General features: G+C 46.1%; 2 protein-coding genes across 3 annotated transcripts; both read left to right on the forward strand.

Annotated features, from left to right (window-relative positions):
• Positions 1–641: 641 nt before the first annotated feature.
• Positions 642–7,003, forward strand: asb5a (ankyrin repeat and SOCS box containing 5a). Its single transcript, XM_061834132.1, has 7 exons — positions 642–935; positions 2,543–2,622; positions 3,811–3,918; positions 3,996–4,146; positions 4,795–4,929; positions 6,366–6,557; positions 6,628–7,003. The coding sequence occupies exons 1-7, from the start codon at positions 686–688 to the stop codon at positions 6,753–6,755; spliced, it is 1,044 nt and encodes a 347-aa protein (XP_061690116.1). The 5' UTR covers positions 642–685; the 3' UTR covers positions 6,756–7,003.
• Positions 7,004–7,234: 231 nt separating this feature from the next.
• On the forward strand, positions 7,235–11,248 carry spata4 (spermatogenesis associated 4). 2 transcript variants are annotated; one of them, XM_061834138.1, is made up of 6 exons: positions 7,235–7,566; positions 8,080–8,209; positions 8,404–8,522; positions 9,664–9,887; positions 9,955–10,035; positions 10,901–11,248. In XM_061834138.1, the coding sequence occupies exons 1-6, from the start codon at positions 7,490–7,492 to the stop codon at positions 10,993–10,995; spliced, it is 726 nt and encodes a 241-aa protein (XP_061690122.1). In that variant the 5' UTR covers positions 7,235–7,489; the 3' UTR covers positions 10,996–11,248. The 2 variants fall into 2 exon arrangements, with proteins under 2 accessions (XP_061690122.1, XP_061690123.1); XM_061834139.1 differs by having other exon boundaries at positions 7,236–7,566; positions 9,958–10,035.
• Positions 11,249–20,263: the final 9,015 nt, after the last annotated feature.

The raw sequence follows: 20,263 nt of genomic DNA on the forward strand, positions 1-20,263 counted from the left end.
GGCAGGAAGCGTGGTACACCCTGAACTGGTTGCCGGCCAATCGCAGGGCCCATAGAGACAAAGAGCACACCTTGGGGAAATTTAGGGTGTCCAATTAATGGAGGAGGAAACCGGAGTGCCCAGAGAAAACCCACGCAGGCACAGGGAGGACATGCAAACTCCACACAGCCGGGGCCGGGATTGAACCCGGGTCCTCAGAACTGTGATGCCAACGCATTACCAGCTGCCCCACCGTGCCGCCTATATTAACAACCATTTCATGCAAAATAAATTTCAGCCTCCGAAGCCCACTTTCTTGTTGCCGGCCCAGTGTTGCGCGGATCACTCAGCAGAAGCGCTGACTGCCCCCTAGCTGCCAAAATCGGAAGTCCATCTTGCCATCGGAGAGACGTGCCCTTTTCCCCTTTTCTTTTGTGCAGATGACCAAAATAGACTTCCGAGTGACTCCATTTTGCTTGGCAATGTTCTGCATATAGCATTGTGTTGTTTTATCATACATTATTATAAATAGCACAGCGAGTGTTATCCCCCCCCCCCCCGCCTTTGCTCCCTCGCTACAATAACAACTGTTGCAGCCACACTCAAGTCTCCCCAACAGCTGCAGGGAATTTTTTCCATTCTGTTCCCCCCCCCCCCCCCGCTCTACCAGCGGGTCCCGCCTTCCGCCGTCACAGTCGCCGAGGAAATGTCCGACGCATCGCAGCAGCAGCAGCAGCAGCAGCAGCAGCAGCTGGCCGGCGGCGGCTCCTCCGCGGACAACAAACCCTTCGCGGCCCAGTTGTCCAACGTCTACCTCAGCATCCTGGCGCTCTTCTGCTTCAAGCTCTTCGTCAAGATCTCCCTCAACCTGCTCACCTACTTCTACATCGTCCGCGGCAACCGCAAGGAGGCCGCCAGGATATCGGCCGAGTTCTACGACTACACCCAGCAGCGCGGTGAGTGCGCGCCGGACGCCGGTCGACCGGGGGGCGGGGGGGGGGGGGGGACGTCCACGCGTCTTGGCGAAATCGCCCAGTGATTCGACTCCACTCACCAGACTGATTCTAATTAATTATGCATGGTCGTCATATTCATAGATATTATATTCGCATTAAGAGATGATGAGTGATCCCAAACTCTACTCTAATTAGCTCAACGTCAACTGTACATTCGTTACTGTGGCATAAGGCCGGCAACTCCTTTTCTCCGTTCTATTCATAGAACGCGTGCACACGCGTGCGCGTGCACGTGGACTGGCCTACTTTCCATTTCCAGCCGTGCCAGTGAAGCCCCCCCCGACCACTCCCCACCCCGAAGCGAAACCACAACAACATTCTTAGAGAGACGTGAGCACATTTTCAAAACAACCCTCAATGTATTTTTTTGAAAAGAGGAGGGGAAAAAGTATGTGAACTCTTGGGAATTTCTCGCATAAATTGGTCATACCAAGATAAAGCGTTTTAAAACTTTTTCCGACAATGGTCACAACCCAATTGAAAATTTTACAAATATTTTCAGGCGGCGAAGTAAAAAATAAACATTGAATAATGTGTTTTGGCGGCACGGTGGATCAGCTGGTAAAGCCTTGACCTCACAATTCTGAGGTCCCGGGTTCAATCCCGGACCCGCCTGTGTGGAGATTGCAGGTTCTTCCTGCGTGGGTTTTCTCCGGGCACTCCGGTTTTCCTCCCACACTCGAAATTGCCCCTCGGTGTGATTGTGAGTGCCCTGTGATTGCCCGGCGACCAGTTCAGGGTGTACCCCGCCTCCTGCCAGGTGACAGCTGGGATAGGCTCCAGCACTGCCTACGATCCTCGTGAGGATAAGCGGCAAAGAAAATGGATGGATGGATGCAACATTAATTGGACAGTCTACAGTAAATTGCCCCTTGGTGTGATCGTGACTGCGGCTGTTTGTCTCCATGTGCCCTGCGATTGGCTGGCACCCGGTTCAGGGTGTTCCCCACCTAGTGCCGTTTGACAGGTGGGATAGGCTCCAGGACTCCCTGCGACCCTTGTGAGGATAAGCGACTAAGAAAATGGATGGATAGTTTGTTCCAGTTCAGGGTGTAGTCCGCCTTTCGCCCGAAGCTAGCTGGGATAGGCTCCAGCTTTCCCGCGACCGTTGTGAGGATAAGCAGCTTGGATAACGAGAGCGCAAACGTGCACACCCTCGGCTGCTCAATAAGTCTTAGTCGTGTGACGCCGGCAATGGATCAGGTGTACCTAATAACCTGTCCAGTGAGGGGATGAGGACGTTAAAATTTGGATCCCTTCAACCTTGATTATTTCTACAAAATAAATCAGGCGTAATTGCACATTGCGTGTTCCAGCCGTGCGTAGCGAACACTTTCAACCGCGTCAAAATGGCTCCCCTCACCTCACCGATTGACCTTGTCCTCTTTCTTTTTGTTGCGCACAATAACCTGCGCGACGTAGCGTAGCCTGATCAGCTGCTCCAGTCAACCGCCTGGCGTGCCTTGAGGGACTCTCCGCACGAGCGTTCACGGTTGAGCCGACGAACGCGCCGACGCGCTCTCATGAATGCATTTCTGCCGCGACAGGTTCCTGGACGGACCGCTCGCCGCTCCACGACGCCGCCAGTCAGGGTCGCCTCCTCGCCCTCAGGACGCTCATTGTGCAGGTGAGAGGTGGCGGGTTGAGGGGGTGGAGTTTCATCTTTAATAAATGTAAATTTGTACGTGAGACTTGTCCAAAATTATCCATTCATCCATCCATCCATTTTCTTAGCCGCTTATCCTCACAAGGTTCGCGGGGAGTGCTGGAACCTATCTCAGCTGTCAACGTTCAGGAGGCGGGGTACACCCTGAACTGGTCGCCAGCCAATCGCAGGGCACATAGAGACAAACAGCCCCACTCACAATCACACCTAGGGTCAATTTAGAGTGTCCAAGTAGTGTTGCATCCATCCATTTTCTTTGCCGCTTATCCTCACAAGGTTCACAGGGAGTGCTGGAACCTATCCCAGCTGTCAACGGGCAGGAGGCGAGGTACACCCTGTACTGGTCGCCAGCCAATCGCAGGGCACATAGAGACAAACAGCCGCACTCACAATCACACCTAGGGTCAATTTAGAGTGTCCAAGTAGTGTTGCATCCATCCATTTTCTTTGCCGCTTATCCTCACAAGGTTCGCAGGGAGTGCTGGAAACTATCCCAGCTGTCAACGAGCAGGAGGCGGGGTACACCCTGAACTGGTCGCCAGCCAATCGCAGGGCACATAGAGACAAACAGCCGCACTCACAATCACACCTAGGGTCAATTTAGAGAGTCCAAGTAGTGTTGCATCCATCCATTTTCTTTGCCGCTTATCCTCACAAGGTTCGCAGGGAGTGCTGGAACCTATCCCAGCTGTCAACGGGCAGGAGGCGGGGTACACCCTGAACTGGTCGCCAGCCAATCGCAGGGCACATAGAGACAAACAGCCCCACTCACAATCACACCTAGGGTCAATTTAGAGTGTCCAAGTAGTGTTGCATCCATCCATTTTCTTTGCCGCTTATCCTCACAAGGTTCGCAGGGAGTGCTGGAAACTATCCCAGCTGTCAACGGGCAGGAGGCGGGGTACACCCTGAACTGGTCGCCAGCCAATCGCAGGGCACATAGAGACAAACAGCCGCACTCACAATCACACCTATGGGCAATTTAGTTTTTGAGATGTGGGAGGAAACTGGAGTGCCCGAAGGAAACCAACGCAACCGCCCGGAGAACATGCAAACGTCACACAGGCGGGTCCGGGATTGAACCCGGGACCTCAGAACTGTTCGGCCTTGGCGCAAAAGGTTGAGAAATTGAACTAAACTTGTTATCAGGGCCACAACGTAAACAGCGTGACCCTGGACCAGGTGACCCCCCTCCACGAAGCCTGCCTCGGAGACCACGCACCCTGCGCCAGAGCCCTTGTCGACGCCGGCGCCGACGTAGGTGGCTTTTTACAAAACCGTGACTATGTTTGCACTACGTTGCCGACGGCAACACCAACCGGGGGTGTCTGCAGGTCGACGCCCCAACGGTTGAGGGCAACACGCCGCTGGTGAACGCCTGCGCGGTGGGCAGCGTGGCGTGCGCCGAAGTCCTGCTGGAAAACGGCGCCAGAGCTCAGAGCCTCGCGCACCAGCCGTCGCCCATCCACGAGGCCACCAGCAGAGGTCGGCACGCTTCGGACTGCGTAGTCCAACCTCGGTTCACGACCGCAATCCGTTCCAGGAGAAGTGATGTGTTCAAAAACCAAATTGATATTTTTCATTACAATTAATGGAAAATGAAATAATGCATTCCAAACCTAAAAAATTTGGCTTTTATAAGCATTTTTTTTTAGCTTTTCCTGATAATTAACTGCATAGTAGAAATATATGTATAGTTTAAATTCTTTATATAATAAAATAATTTTTAAATATATTTATTTTTTACTTAAAATTTATGCTTCAGTAGTAGTGCGTGTTATGTTATTTCCGGATTTTTTCGCGGTGCATTCGATATTCACAATAACAAAGCACGTCGTGGGTCAGCTGGTCGAGCCACGTGTGTTGTTATTTCCGGGTTTTTTCGGCGGAGTGGGAATTCACAACAAAGCGCGTCATGGGTCACCTGATCTGACTGCACGCGTTATGATATTTCCAGGTTTTGTCAGGAGCATTCGAGTAGCGATTTTCGTTCAAAAACAGAAGCAAAAAAATCTCTTAAGTTTTCTTCCGAAAACCGATCTGTTTGAGAACGGGGACGTTCGAGAACCGAGTATTTTAAACAGAAACAGAAGGTCCCGCGGGTTTCAAAAATGACAATTACCCCCTCTCCAGGTCATTCCGGCTGCGTGGAGGTTCTGCTGACGTGGGGCGCGGATGTGGACGCGGACCTCCCCCACTTTGGCACGCCCCTCTACACGGCCTGCGTCTGTCAGGAGTTGGAATGCGCCAGGAAGCTCCTGAGGGAAGGTAAATCAAGTCCCGCGCTGACAACGTTGCCAAAAAAGACACAAAACTAACACAAACTTAATGATATTTGGGATTTCCCAGCATTTTTCAAAACATCAATGCAGTTTATTTTAATGATGCCAAGACATCATTGCTTTTCTGCCCACGCTTTCACCTTTGATTGTCTTGTTGAAAACGCCTAACGTTTTGGATCCAGACTCAATTTGTCTATTTGCAGCTAAAGTAAATTGTGTGATTTCCCAGCTTTCATGAACGCACCACCACCAATGCTAACTGCTAGATGACAGCCAAACATAAATCCTAGTTTATTTTTTTTCCAATTTCTCAGCGCTCGTGAATATGTTTTTTTTAAACCCTTAGGACAATATCAACTTTAATTTTCTTGACATCCATCCATCCATTTTCTTTGCCGCTGATCCTCACTAGGGTCACGGGGAGTGCTGGAGCCTATCCCAGCTGTCAACGGGTAGGAATCACACCTCGGGTCAATTTAGCGCGTCCAATTAATTTTCTTGACATAAAAAGTCAAAAATAATCCATCCATTGTGTCACGTTTTCTATTTACCAAGAAAACGATGACACAATTACTAAAGTTTCAAATTTCTCAGTAATCTTCAATACATAACTTGCCACGCACTTACATCTTTTTTTTTTTTTTTCCATCTTTGATTTCGGTTCTCATAGTCGAAAGTTCCAAAACGCATCAGATGAGTGTTTTGGACTGTTGATGCGTGGCATTTCCCGCCACCTCTGGTAAAGGTGAACACTGGAGCTGTTCAAATATCACACGTTTTGTGATATTTACCAGTGCAACTGTCTCGAGGCCATCACAAAATGGCTTCCAAAACGGGATTAAAAGTGCTTTTCATAACTTCACTTATTTGTTTTTTTTTCTCTTTTGGAACGAATCTCAGCTAGTTTCTGAATCTGCACATTCCACACATCCGTGCAAAACCCTTTGTTGGTAGGATCGTCCTAATTGGTGTCAAGGAAATACGGTGGGACCGAGCCCTGAAGCGAATAGCGAAAATCCGTGAGTACCGTAATTCCCAGCCTACAAGCAGTGACTTTCTCTACACGATGATGATGCGCTACCGTTAGCGCCGCGCTAGCGTTAGCGTCCTGCTAGCCTTAGCGCCGCGTTACCGTTAAATCTTTCTGTGTACTGAGGCTTATAACCAGGTGCGCGCTGTAGGCCGGAATTATGGTAATTGTAGTTTGAAGCGCTTATAAACGAAAGAGGAAGTCTGGAGGATGTCAAAGATGTTGCGATCGCAGCATGCATGACGTCATCTTGCCTCAAATTCTTTGGGCCACTTTACCGACGCACCTAGCTTAGCTTGACCCGCTGCCTCCAAGCATCCGGTCGTCGGGCGTCGGTAAGCACATTCAGAGGGTGCCGACGATATTTTCGATACTTTGTCTTTCCCTGTCAGGCGCTAACGTCCAGAAAGGCAAATCTCTGGAGTCGCCTTTGCACGCGGCGGCAGAGAAAGATTGCACGGCGGTGGTGAAGCTGCTGCTGGACTTCGGCGCCGACATCAACGCCCGGAACGGGGAGTGTCGGCGGCCCGTGGACGTGGCCCCGCCCGGCACCTTGACGGAAAGCTTCTTGCTCCTCTACGAAGGTATAAGTCATATTTATCTCTTTTAAGAAATAAATGCTTTTCGTGAGGGATTTTTTTTCCGACTTTGTAGCCACGCCGCGACTGCTGAGTCAGCTGTGTCGCCAGTGTATCAGAAAGTGTGTCGGCAGGGATCGGCTACACCTCCTTAGCCATCTGCCCCTGCCCGGGCGGATCCGGAACTTCCTGCAGTACCAATGACAATGACCACTTTTTTAATAGGTTGTACACAAATAGCCACTCGAGTTAAATCTTTTGTCAGCTGCCTGTTTCCCGTAATATATGTGGGGAAGCGAGCCAATACATAACTCGTCCTACGTTGTGAATGTTCGCACGGGCGGCTGCCGGTTATACGGATCGGCTCTATAAATATCCGGGAGAAAATGCACTTTGAAAATATTTTTTTATTTTATTTTTTTCAAGTCTATTTTTGCATTGTAGACTGTTACAAACTCAATAAAAGCCTTTATTTTAAATTAGTCATCTATTGTGGTGGTGTCTCATTCATTTCAACGTGAATTGATTTTTTTTATACGATATCTATGGTTGTTGATAATAAACATGGATATGTTATCACAAATTTTGATGCGAAAACGACCAAATTCAACAGGCGTGCGATGGAGTAGTTCCACACTTGACCGGCGTGAGGCAATAAAGTGCCGCCGCAGCCTTTGTTGTGTTCCCACCTGAAAACCCCGAAAAAGAAACGTGTTTCCATGGAGACACGCCACATAACGAAAACCACTACGTCACACTGGCTAGTTTTAGCTTAGCTCTAGCCGCCCCCCGTGTAATAAAGGGACGACGACGACGACGACGAATCGAAAACAGGGAGGGGGCGGTTTATTTCACGCCGTGTTTCCCTCAAAACGAGACGGGAAAAGAGGTCAAGAGGGTGGGTTCAAAAAAAAAACAAAAAAGAAAACAAAAAAAGTATGACGGGGTTGCCGAGGGACGTCACAAGATGGCTGCAGAGTCTCGAACTGACCGTTCATCCAATGAACGTACGCAGGTAAGTAAATAAATAGAATGGCATTTAAAAAACAAACAATATCAATACATATAAATAGTACAGATGTCACTGTTGTTAGTGATATTAGTATTTACCATCATACGGATTTCCTTTTCCATGTATTTTAGTTTATAATATCATACATGAGCACCCCATTCAAGAAGAAAAGTCTACCTAATGTTGCCCTTTGTACGTAATATTTAAATTAAAATAAACCCTTAGAGGTAAGCGATACATTTTTTTATTTTTTTCTGCACATAAATCTGATTTGTTTTATTTATATGTGTATAGTTGTGCATGTATTTTAGTATATAATACACATGATCACTCCATTCAAGAAGAAAAGTGTACCTCATATTGCCCCTTGTACGTAATATCGAAATTAAAATAAACCCTTAGAGCTGAGCGATAAAATTCACATTTTTTTCTGCACATAAATCTGATTTGTTTTATATATAGACGTAAAAAAGGCAAATGAGTGTAAATTATTATTATTATTTTTTTTGCCCCCAGGGATTTTTCCAGTGGGTACCACGTAGCTGAGATGTTTTGCCGTTATTATCCCAGGGATTTTGAAATGCATGCCTACAGCAAGGGAACATCATTCTCGGCCAAGCAGGATAATTGGAACAGGATACGTCGGGTAAGAGGAGGAAAAAAGATTATGTAATCCCGACAGAGGCAAAATGTAATTGGTATTGTTTTTAAAACCAGTTTCATTCCATTTCCAGTTGACTGTGGAAAGGGAAGAATGTCGTTAATGTCCTAAATGCGTGTGATTATCGTCGTTTTCATTTTAAATCGATTATTCAAAGCATTTTTTTTTTGCGCCAATAGACAGTGCAGAAGCTGCATCTCCACCTGCCGGAGAAGCTGGTGTACGGGACGATGCACTGTAAACCGGGAGCTGCCGAGTTGCTGGTGCAGCAGGTCTACACCATCCTGACCAAGCACAGGTAATAATCATAACCTGACCCCAAGAAAAAAGCACATGCTTGATGCCAGTCCCAGAAGTCGGGTGCCGCACACATCCGACGTTTTCTACAATTTGCCATTTTCCACCATCGCAATCTTCCCCTGGCCTCGCTTCTAAGTCAGTGAAGCGGCGGGATTGTGGAAAATAGCCTAACGACGCCGTCTCTTGCCCGACGTCACAACAGAATATTAATGGGCGGGTATCATGTCGGAATCTGACAAAAACCTAGCGTGCTAATTTGTGAATCTACCAAAACTCAATGCAGCTCTGCTTACCTTTTGGCTTTGGGGCGATTGCAGAGGTGTCACACCAATGAGGGTTGTGGGTGCTTCAAAAAGTGACATGCTTTTGCTTGAAAGTGGCTGGGGACCTTCTCCTACCTGACCTGAACATGTCACGAGTGTAGAAACACAGTAGAACCATAATCTGGCAAAATTACTCAAAGGTTGCTTACAGATGTTTTCAGGAAAAAGTACTTCATAAAGTATTCACATGGTTGTTTCGTTTCACATTTGATGGGTGGGCAGGTACTCCGGATTTATTTGTGCAGGAGCCATTAAAAAAGTACCGTAATTCCCGGCCTGCAGAGCGCACCTGGTTATAAGCCTCACCCAGTACATTTGTCAAGGAAATACCATTTGGTACAAAGATACGCCGCAGCTGTGTAAAAGCCGCAAGTGTCCACATTGAAACACGAGATATTTACGAAGAAAGACTTTAAACAGAGTTTAATGTTAGCACCGCCGTGCTAATGCTAACGCAAATGCCGCCACGCTAACGCTAGCGCCACACTAACACTAGCGCCACACTAACACTAGCGCCGCACTAACATGGCCGTTAACAAAAAAACATACCGGTAAAAATCACTGAGACGCGGCAGTAACACGCTAGCGCAGCGCAAACAGGGCTGGACCGGTAAAAGTCATTTCCTCGGCACATATATTCCACCGGTCTCACTGTTACTTTTTCTGCTCGAGTGCCCCCATGCAGCCGTTAGAAAAAAAACGCACAAATTAGCCGCATCACTGCATAAACTGCAGGGGTGAAAACGTGTGAAAAAAAGTCGCAGCTTATAGGCCGGAAATTACGGTAGGTACATTTAGTCAAAATCCTCTCTGCAGGCCTCGAACCGCTCACAACCCGGAGTTGGATTTCTCGGACCAGAAGTACCAGCAGCTCCTCCCAGCCGTGGCTCGCTCCACGGCCACAACGGCCGTCAAGAGCAACCTGAGGAAGACGGAGATCTTGGCCCTGCCCGACACCCTCACCAACGGGAGGAGGGCCGAGGCCATCATATGCAAGCACCTGCAGGACAAGACTGCGGCGAGGACGGCGACTGACCGCGGTGAGACCCGTAGGAGGCCATTTTGTCTAGAGCGAAGGATCTAATGAGAGAATATGTTGTTTCCCAGCAGGGCGTTCAAACGTGGTCAAGTCAAGACTCAAACAGATGACCGGGAAAAATCTGAGCCGAGATGAAAAACGTTTGTCTGGTGAGGCTGCTTTAGTGCACTTTCACAACCACATAAAAAAAAATGAAAAAAACATTCAGACTATAATACATAGGTAAAAATCCAACAATATTATTGGAATATCCATTCATTTTCTTAGCCGCTTATCCTCACCAAGGTCGCAGGAGTGCCGGAGCCTATCACAGATATCATCGGGCAGGAGGCGGGGTACACCCTGAACTGGTTGCCAGCCAATCACAGGGAACATGGAGACAAACAATCATCCAGGCTCACATTCTAAGGGCCCTTGCAGGAGGCCCCGTAGCTCAGTGGTTAGAGCACAGAGGTTGTGGGTTCGTATCCCACTGGGGCCTCCACTCCCTGAGAAGGGTTGCGTCAGGAAGGGCATCCGGCGTAAAAATTGTGCCAAACATATATATGCGTTCATCTGAGATGACACGCTGTGGCGACCCCGAAAGGGACAAGCCGAAAGAAACGCACAGTGACGGAATCCTTGCAACCTCAAATACATTATTTTCCAGGAAATAAAAAAAGGCATATCTTTTGAGTTATTAAACACTTATTAAAGTTCTCAAGCTACTTTTAAAAAATACGATTGGTTAATAATTTGTAAAGGTAACCAATCAGTCATATCGACTGATTAAAAAGTGGGAAATTGACCAAATTTGGACACACCACGTTTCAGCCTGACAGCAAAGACGTACAGTATATTTGAACATTACTTGCATTGGAGTACTTTGAAAAATTCCTGCAACTATATATTTGATATTCTACATAAAACAAGTGCGTGTGTGTGTTTTTTCAAGTTTTTTTTGTTTTTTTTTTGGGTAAAGCTGGGCATTACTCCCAAGTGCAGCTCTGACGGCTACTTATCTGTGTTATCTAGAACTCTGCCTCCAGTCACCACTGAACGGTGCTGTTGTCTCGTACAAGACCATCAAAGTCAACCAGCCTGCCAGAAGACTTCCACAAAGCTGTTAAAGCAGATATTCATGCTTCTTTTTTTTTCCACTCTCACAAATCAAAAGTCTTCCTTATGTAAAATGTCTGTGACATGCGTTTGTCAAAACACCCGCAAGGATCTACAATACAGTACGCTGTATTTATGCTATTTCTGGTCTTACTGAAGGACTGATTGTATTTTCGCTGGTGGAGGCAGCACTTCACAGAGGCTCAAAAAGGTTTTGATTTTTTTTTGTGCCTTAATAAATGGACTCGTCGTTTGAAAACTGCATTGTGTTTGATGATTTCAAACCCTTTGTGTGTGGTAGCTATGCAAAGGAAAAAAAAAACAGAAATCAGGAAGGGGGAAATACTTTTTCACGGCACTGTAAATATCCTTTCCAGAGTGGGTGGAAAAAAAAAGCGGGCCACATTTTAGGGTTTCCCTCAGAGGGCCGTTATAACTGAAACCGTAAAAATCTTAAACTGCCTCGTCATATTTACATGTGAAATTTATGAACTAGTTTTGGAATCAGAAATCGAGGGTAATGGGTTCTCCAGCTATTGTTGTTTGGTAATACAAAAATGCTTATAATAGGTCAATGTTATCATTTATGACATGAAAATTTGAAATTTTGGGACAGATTTGAACAAAAATCATGGAAGTTGATACATGTGATATGCCTCCGCGGGCCACATAAAATCATGCGACGGGCTGGATCTGACCCCCAGGCCTTGAGTTTGACACCTGTGGTCTAGAGCAGGGGTGTCAAACTCATTTTTCTCACGGGCCACATTGTAGTTCTGGTTTCCCTGGGAGGGCCGTTACAACTGTAACACAAAAATATTGGATCATCTCATCGTATTTACATTATCAATTTATGAACTTGTTTTGGATCAGAAATCAGGGGTAAGGTTTTTTTTTCAACTGTTCGTGTTTGGTAACACAAAAATGCTTGTAATACCTCAACTTTACCATTTATGCTTCACGAAAATTTGAAATTGTGGTCCTGATTTTTACAAGAATCTTGGAAATTAACGCTGTTGAGTTGGCTTCGCGGGCCACATACAATCATGCGGCGAGCCGCACTTGGCCCCCGGACCTTGAGTTTGACACCTCTGCCTTCTTGCTTTGATATGCTACCAGTGACGGCGCACCCGTGAGGGATGTAGTTGTTTCTACAAAATACAGTAGCGCATCTTTGCCCGTCCTGGCTGCACTAGCCAAACTTGTGCCTAACTCTAGTCAGAATCAGGGATGGCTTTCTCGCAGACACAATTCAATTATTAAACTGGATTAATTTTACACTTGGAGGGTGGAACCCAAATATTGGATAATACTGCATGTACATACATACTACTAGAGTCACTGATAGTGTAGTGGTACACACGCCTGCCTTTGGTGCCTGCAGCGTGAGGTCGATTCCCGCTCAGTGATGGTGTCGCCATCTGCCCTGTGACTGACTGGCGACCAGTTCAGGGTGTGGTCCGCCTTTTGCCCTAAGCTAGCTGGGATAGGCTCCATCTTTCCTGCAACCCTTGTGAGGATAAGTGGCTTGGATAATGACATGACATACATACTACATCCTAAAGTCTACACAGTACTGTAATGCCCTTAGATAATGACGTCATCATGTTTGGTTTACAATTACCACTAGGTGGGAGCATTGAAAGCGAAGTCAATCACTGCAGCATGTACATAAAACAGCATCCACTTGTTTTTTTTGGGGGGGTGGGCGTTGACTAAAATCAAGCTTCAGATTTACTCATGTGAGGATTAATCCCTCAAACCATGTTAATATGCAATAAATGTTCTTTAACTGGGTTTAAGAAAATAGAGTACACGACAGATAAAGTACTTTTCCTCAGCTCAGCAAGCATCAAAGGATGAACATGCCTTTGACTTTTTGATTTATTATTTGCCTTTATTCTTTTTTTTAGGAGAAATTTCAGCGAGGGTTGTCGATACGAGAAGGCAAGAACATACATTGATGTACTCTACTGCTTTATTTGTTGTTTGACCTCTGCATGTTGTCGCATCAAAGGGCGAGTTTGGTCTTATCTTATTTTTACACTTGTACAAAAAGATGTGAAAGTTCAAAACGTTTCATCCAGCTACAAATTATTAGAGCAACATCCGCAGCTTGATCCAGGAACAGATCATTTCCTGCTTTGATCTTGTGGTTAGCTGATTGTTACATCTGAACAATAGCTAAAAAAATTTAAAATGCTGCATAAAACATCCATCCATCCATTATCTGAGCCGCCTATCCTCACAAGGGAGTGCCGGACCCTATCCGAGCTATCATCAGGCAGGAGGCTGGGTACACCCTGAACCAGTTGCCACCCAATCGCAGGGCACATGAAGATAGACAACAGTCGCAGTCACAATCACACCTAGGGACAATTTAGAGTGTCCAATGCATGTTGCATGTTTTTGGGATGTGGGAGGAAACCGGAGTGCCCGGAGAAAACCCACACGGGCACAGGGAGAACATGCAAACTCCACACAGGCGTGACTGGGGTTTGAACCCCAAACCCCAGAATTGTGAGGTCAATAGCGCAACCAGCTGCACCTTTTTTAAATTATAATGGGAAAGTTTTACCGCAGAAGAGGTCATTCCCCGTTTTGTCATAACATTAATATCTATCCATCCAATCCATTTTCTTAGCAGCTTATCCTTACAAGGGTCGCGGGGTGTACTGGAGCCTATCTCAGCTAGCAACGGGCAGGAGGCAGGGCACACCCTGAACTGGTTGCCAGCCAATCGCAGGCCACATAGAGACAGACAACAGCCACACTCACAATCACACCAAGGGGCAATTTAGAGTGTCCAATTAATTATGCATGTTTTGGGGATGTGGGAGGAAACCGGAGTGCCCGGAGAAAACCCGTGCAGACACAGGAAGAACATGCAAACGCTACACAGGCGGGTCCAGGATTGAACCCGGGACCTCGGAACTGTGAGGCCAATACTTTACCAGCTTTACCAGCTGATAGGCTCCAGCACTCCCCGCGACCCTCGTGAGAATAAGCGGCAAAGACAATGGATGGATGTTAAAAGTGAGCTCTATCATCTTGGCAAAACGTTTTCTTTGTGTCGGCTGCCATGGGCCGGCGTCCCTAATAAAGTGTCCCAGCAGCGCAGCGAGTATGTCTTGTCGGCTCGTCTTGTTACCATGGCAGCGTACGGCCCACCACTTCGGTCTTTTAGGGGCTTTTACCGAGCGTCCACGCGTGTGCGCGCGTTCTTCTTCTTTCCCGCATTTATGTAAAAACAAACCGCGCGGTTGAAAAGGTGACACTTGAATCGAAACCGACGCATCCCCGCCATCCTCGGGCTGGGTCGCCATGGCGACGACGCAGGAAAACCCACAGCGGAGACTAATAAGCTTAACCGTGAGCCTCTTTTGCGCCGACGGGCTGCAGCCATCGTGTAATATTCATTCAAACATGATGACGTGCTAACTAACGAGCGCACGGCAGTGAAAGGAGCAGCGAGACCAAGCCCGAAACGCCCGAAGAAAGTCTTTCGCCATCTGCTGAGTTTTCATCGCTACACTAAGGAAGGGCGGATTGGAGGCTGCTCACTGGGTCGGGGGTCCGTTTAAGACAGAGAACCTCCTCCTCCTCCTCCTCCCACAAAAAAAAAACAACAAATCTCCCACTCTGATTACCAAAGGCGCATTATCCGGGCCAAGGGTGGGCGGATGTACAGAAATGGCATTTCACGGCTTCCATGAAAACACGACGTTGTGTACGTTATCCACGTCCGTCTACTGTCCAAACCGCTCATCCTCACAAGGGTAACGGGGAAGTTGGAACCTATCCCGGCTAGCTTTGGGCGAAAGGCAGACTACACCCTGAACCGGTCGCCAGTTAGTCGGTGGGCAGATATTGACGCCATCGCTGAGAGGGAATCGATCCCCCGCTGCCCGCACCAAAGTCAGGCGTGTGTGCCACTACACCATCAGTGACTCCGTTATCTACGCACAATAGTTCAAAAGTTTAGAGGTCAATCTTAAGTGTGCGCATTTTTAAAATGAACCCTTTTTTTACGACAGCAATCATTTCTAGAGATGATTTCTGTTAAATGTTATTTTGATTGAAAAACAGGCCCGTTTCTTTCAAAACATTTCTAGGTGGGCCAAACCTTTTCTCGTGCACGTGACGTCACCATTTTAACGGCGCCATATTGCCAGTTAAACGGAGCTGCTCAACATTGCGGGAGAATATTTACAATACCCGAGACCTGTTGTGCTGTCTGTTGTCACAAAAGACGAGAGAGATATTCAAAGAGATCATTCTATGGAATACCAGCTGAAAAGACCAGAAAATACCGATGGATTTCGACAATTAAATGTGATGAATGCTGCCCAACCAAATTACGCACACGCCTGCGTAGCGATCGTTACATTTCAGGTAGGAATTATTCTTCGCGATCTCAAATTACCAAAAGGTATTTATAATGCCAAGTTGGGTCATTTGAGAGCAATACAAAAAAAAATGTCTGTCGCAGAGGTTTACGGAGGTTAAGTGTGACCGCAATCACTTCCGTGTACGTTCCGTGGAGACGACTCCGTCTTCTTTTTTTTTTTTCAGTCACAGTTAATGAATGCCAGTTTGTGTAAAACCAGGGCTCATTTATTTAAATATTGGTATTTTTATTGAATACTAGCTAAAAAGATCGATGGATTTCGGCAAAGGTTAACTTGTAGCCGTATACACTTCCGCATACACAAGCTGTTTCCCCGTGACTATTTTGGATTTATTCCTGATTGAGAACAGATCCAGCAATAAAGTATTCATATGCGTCAAGACTTTTATACGCTTTCAAACTTTTCCGTGCAAAATCTCAACAACTTACTCACCAGATCCATGTGTAGATCCAGTTGTCCAAGACAAGCGGAAGCGAATTAACAGTCCAATTTCTTATCGGCGAGTCCTCTATGCCGAGTATATCTAATTTTTCCACGTACCGTCGTTTATTTTCACCTTATAAATGTTCGATGGTATCGGACAAGACTGGGCGAGACATATTTCCTTTTCGTCTCCAACCGACTTAGCTTTGAGCAATCCCTAGGTTGACCAGCAATATGGTAAACAAAAGTCATGTGATTTTATGACGTAGGTGCACGAGCTCCACAACAATCCAAAATACAAAAAGGGTAACCAAAATCAGAAAATATCAACCGGGCATCATTAGAGAAGTAAAACTAAAAATGTGTAAATGTTCTAACCATAGGCGGCACAGTGGAGAAACTGGTTAGATTGTTGGGGTCGCAGTTTTGAGGACCGGGGCGATTTGGCTGACGACCAGTTCAGGGCGTCCCCCGCCTCCTGCCCGATGATAGCTGGGATAGGCGCCGGCACTCCCGCGACCCTCGTGAGGATAAGCGTCTCAGAATGGATCTTCTAACTGTCCATCAACCTGCAAAAACATTTTCTTTGTGTCCATTAGAAATAAAAACACATGCATTACAAGAAATTGCTCACAAGAATTACAATAAAATGTAAAATAAGGAAAATGGACCTGTCCGTCATTACTAAAATAAAACATAAACAAGAAAACGCAGTTTTGCATAATAGAAGAAGAATGAGGAAATGTTGTCCTTTTGATTTGATTTGATTTGATTTGATTTGATTGACAAAAAGAGTACATTTGCACTTCCTGACATACAGTCAAGACAATCCAAAAAAAATGTTTAAGCGGAAATGTCAGTGTTTCCGTAATCCTGCAAAGGAACAAACATCGATGTGAAAGTGTCACAGATGCGAATCCAATCCGGCAGCGTAATTATAAAAATTTATGACAGAGGTCCTCAATGAATGATTTATCCGGCGTGCAGTGTGTTACGTTCACTATTTAAATATTGATTCCTCCTTACTTTTGCCCATTAATAAGTCATGGCAATCATTTCTGAATGACATTAGCACACTTGGCAAAAAAAATTATATATATAGTCATAAAAAGGCTGTACTCAAAATGATTAATGTGTGAAATATTCATGACTTGTATCTCCACTGGTCCACCCGCGCCCCTCCTTCCCACATGTTACATCCACCAAGCCAATGTCTGTCCATCATCAGATGGCACAAGAATACTATTGGAGGAATATTGTTATGAAAATTACATACAGTATAATATTATTCACTTCAATGTCTATACAAAAAAATAAATGACCGGAGAGCATGTCAATCATGCGCAAAGTTGCGGAAGTCTCACTCGACATCCCAGTGGTAGCCATAATGCTTGCCATGTCATCAGCAGATGTCACACTGGGACAATCGCCATTGAAAACACGGAGTGGCACCTGCTATGGGAGAGGAACGACAGAGATTTTTGGGGTTTTCCGACGCCTCTTCTGACTCCTCTGACACTTTTCGAAAAAGAGAACACCTCACAATCGAATGAAGTGACCGGGGCAATATTACCCTATCGTTTCGAGCCATATTTAGATGATATGCGGACCACTTCGAACTCGCAACAGACTCACCGACAGTATGAACTCAGCCCCGAGCGATGACAAGGCCGTAAAGCGGCCCGATGCCGCAGCCTACCCGCGAGCGATGTTGTTGCTCGCTGAAAGAAGGATTACGTCCCCCCCAAACTATTATTGTAAACCATCCTCCCGAGTGTTCGAACAATATCCAGCAATACAACGAGGCGGCATTTTGGCTAACACGAAGGAACAAATAGCTACCTTCAGGCAGGGAAAACTGGTATAAACACATGAACCCGCCTGAGTGGGCGTCTGCAAATAACGTCACTTCCTGCTTCTTCTCGAAAACAAATCCCTTGAGAGGATTTTCATGGCGGGAGTTACAAAAAGTTATATACATCAAAATCATGTTGTGTGGTGAAAAAATGGATGCTTTTAAAAACATACTAAAAATCAGGCTTTTGGTGTCAGTTGGACTGTAAGCGGCTTTTGCACAACTTCATGTTTTTGTTTTTTCTTTTATGGCATTTTTTTTTGTAAATTTTGTGTATACTTAGTGTGTTAAGGTACCATCAGATTTTCCTATACGGTAAGGACGGGATGTCCACTCTGTCTCTCTCTAATGGATGTTGTGGCTCGCGATATACTTTTGCAACTTTCCTCCATTACTTTTACACATTTAATTTTTATAAATCTTTGATGCTCTGTTATCATCTGTTATATAAGACAATTTGGGTTGGAAATGCGTAAAAATGTCCTTTTTCGAGCTATTCTTGTTGGTGTTTTCTCCCTGGGCTTTGAGACAGCCAGATTTCTCATTAATATGTGACGCGTAGATGAGCTTTGTTCTGACTGGATCTCTTATCTTCCCCAATTTATATACAGAAAAATAAAAGCTTGGCCCTGATTGGCCCGCCAGTGTCGAGATTACGGGTCTCAAACTCGCCGCCTGGGGGTCGAAATGAGGCCCGCGAGATGATATTTTACAGTCTTCTCGACATTAAAGTTAAGTGTTAGTGTGGCCGGCGTGTTTTTTTTTAAGTTAAATTTAAGAGAGGAGGATATTTTTAGGTTATGCTCGTCATCCGCTTGCATTCGTTTGAATTGAACTTGCTGCAAAGATTATTGCTGTCGACGGCGAATGCAAGCTTCAATATTTTATCCAGTATTAAGTCATACATAAACTTTGAATATATCTACATGATACAACACAGTGTATGTATACATTATTGACTGTATTTGAGCGGCTTGAGACTCGCTCGCTTCAAAATGCACAAGTGTAATGTTGCCGTTTAGTTGGGTGAACTAAGTGGGTACCAAGCACAGATTGTGCAGGTATTTATAAGAATATTAATTGACAAAACTACATCGCAGTCAGCCATTTCATATCCACCCGTTTTGCAAGCTTTATGCCGTTTACTGCGCAAGTGTCAGACATTGTCACCAATACACCACTCAGTCCAAAACACTGACAAGCTAACATAAAATGTTAATGAATCTTCCTGGTGGGGATGACAGCAAAATGTCATTTTTCAGAATTAGGAGGGAATTATGGGAAATTATCTGCACGGACGCGCCATTGCCACCCCTACAAAAGAATGCGTACGACTAATACGATTAGGCAGAATCCTATTTGAAAATCAGATGTTCCCCCTCCACCCCCCTGCCTCCCCTCCTTTTTCCCCCCTTCAAAAGGTGGTTATGCCATGAATGCACCAGAGCAAGCGGGTAAATTGGGGGTGTCGGGTGGGTGGGGAGGCGAGGGGTTCTGTTTTCCAAACACGGGTCTGGTGGTCTAGACGCTCGTCGCAGCGTTTCCATCGCGCATTTCACCTGCCCCGCCGAGCGCTCGCAAACCCCCCTTTCCCCGCCACACATGCGCTTTTGAGACAGCATTTGCTCCATGCAGCCCCCCCCCCCACACCCCACCCTCCTCCGCTAGGGACCAAGGAGGGCTTTTCAGCACTCGTCTCAGCGACGTGCGATGGACAGCACCACAAAGGCGGAGAGCTGACAGCATTCCCCAGAACCGCCACCAGCTAAGCGAAATCATTTGGTGGACTTAACCGTTTGCTCTCAACGACCCGAAGCTGCCGAAGCATAGAGACGCGTCTTTTCTGCTGTTTTAGAACACGACAAACACGATGGAGGAAGACATGGATGAGGGGCAGACTCAGAAAGGTGATTGCTATCTTGAATGTTTGTTAGAAATATGCAGACTTTTGTATAAGTAGTAAATGAAGGAATTGTTGTTGGGTTGAGTGGGATCACTCGACTGGAGCTCGCACGTCTGCGTGTGCGGTGTTTGGGTCGACAGAGGGGTGTGAACCGGGGGGTGGGGGTGGGGGTAGGATTCGGGGGGCGCGCTAGACTGCCTTTGTTTGCCTGATGAGCTTTCCATGCATGTACGGCCGAGCGTCCGCGTTTTAATCCATCAGAATGCCACCAACGCTGATGTAATGGTACATTCCACCAAAATTAATTCAAATTATTTTGTTCCAGGGCCCGAAGAAACAATTTTTTAAAAACTGTTTTCACACGTCATTATACCACATTTTTTTAAAATAGAAAAACATAGTAAACGTGAAAGAAAATGTAAAGAAATGAACTGAAGTATTTACTGCATTGTTGTTAAATGCAGTCCGTTAAAGGGCGTGGCCTAGTGAGTGACATCAGGAACTGGATTCTATCGGATTGGCTGGGTCGGGCTAGGTGTGAGCGTCAGGGTGTGAGTTGTGGCCTACAGCAGCTCCGAGTGAGTGATGGAATTTTGCATGTTTGTGCTTTCCTTTGTGGCTCTCCTTGCCCACATCAAGGGCATTAACAATATTTTAATTGCAAAATTGCTTTTCACTTGCATACT

The sequence above is a fragment of the Syngnathoides biaculeatus genome, chromosome 11 (genome assembly GCF_019802595.1).
Source record: "Syngnathoides biaculeatus isolate LvHL_M chromosome 11, ASM1980259v1, whole genome shotgun sequence".
NCBI lineage: Eukaryota > Metazoa > Chordata > Actinopteri > Syngnathiformes > Syngnathidae > Syngnathoides > Syngnathoides biaculeatus.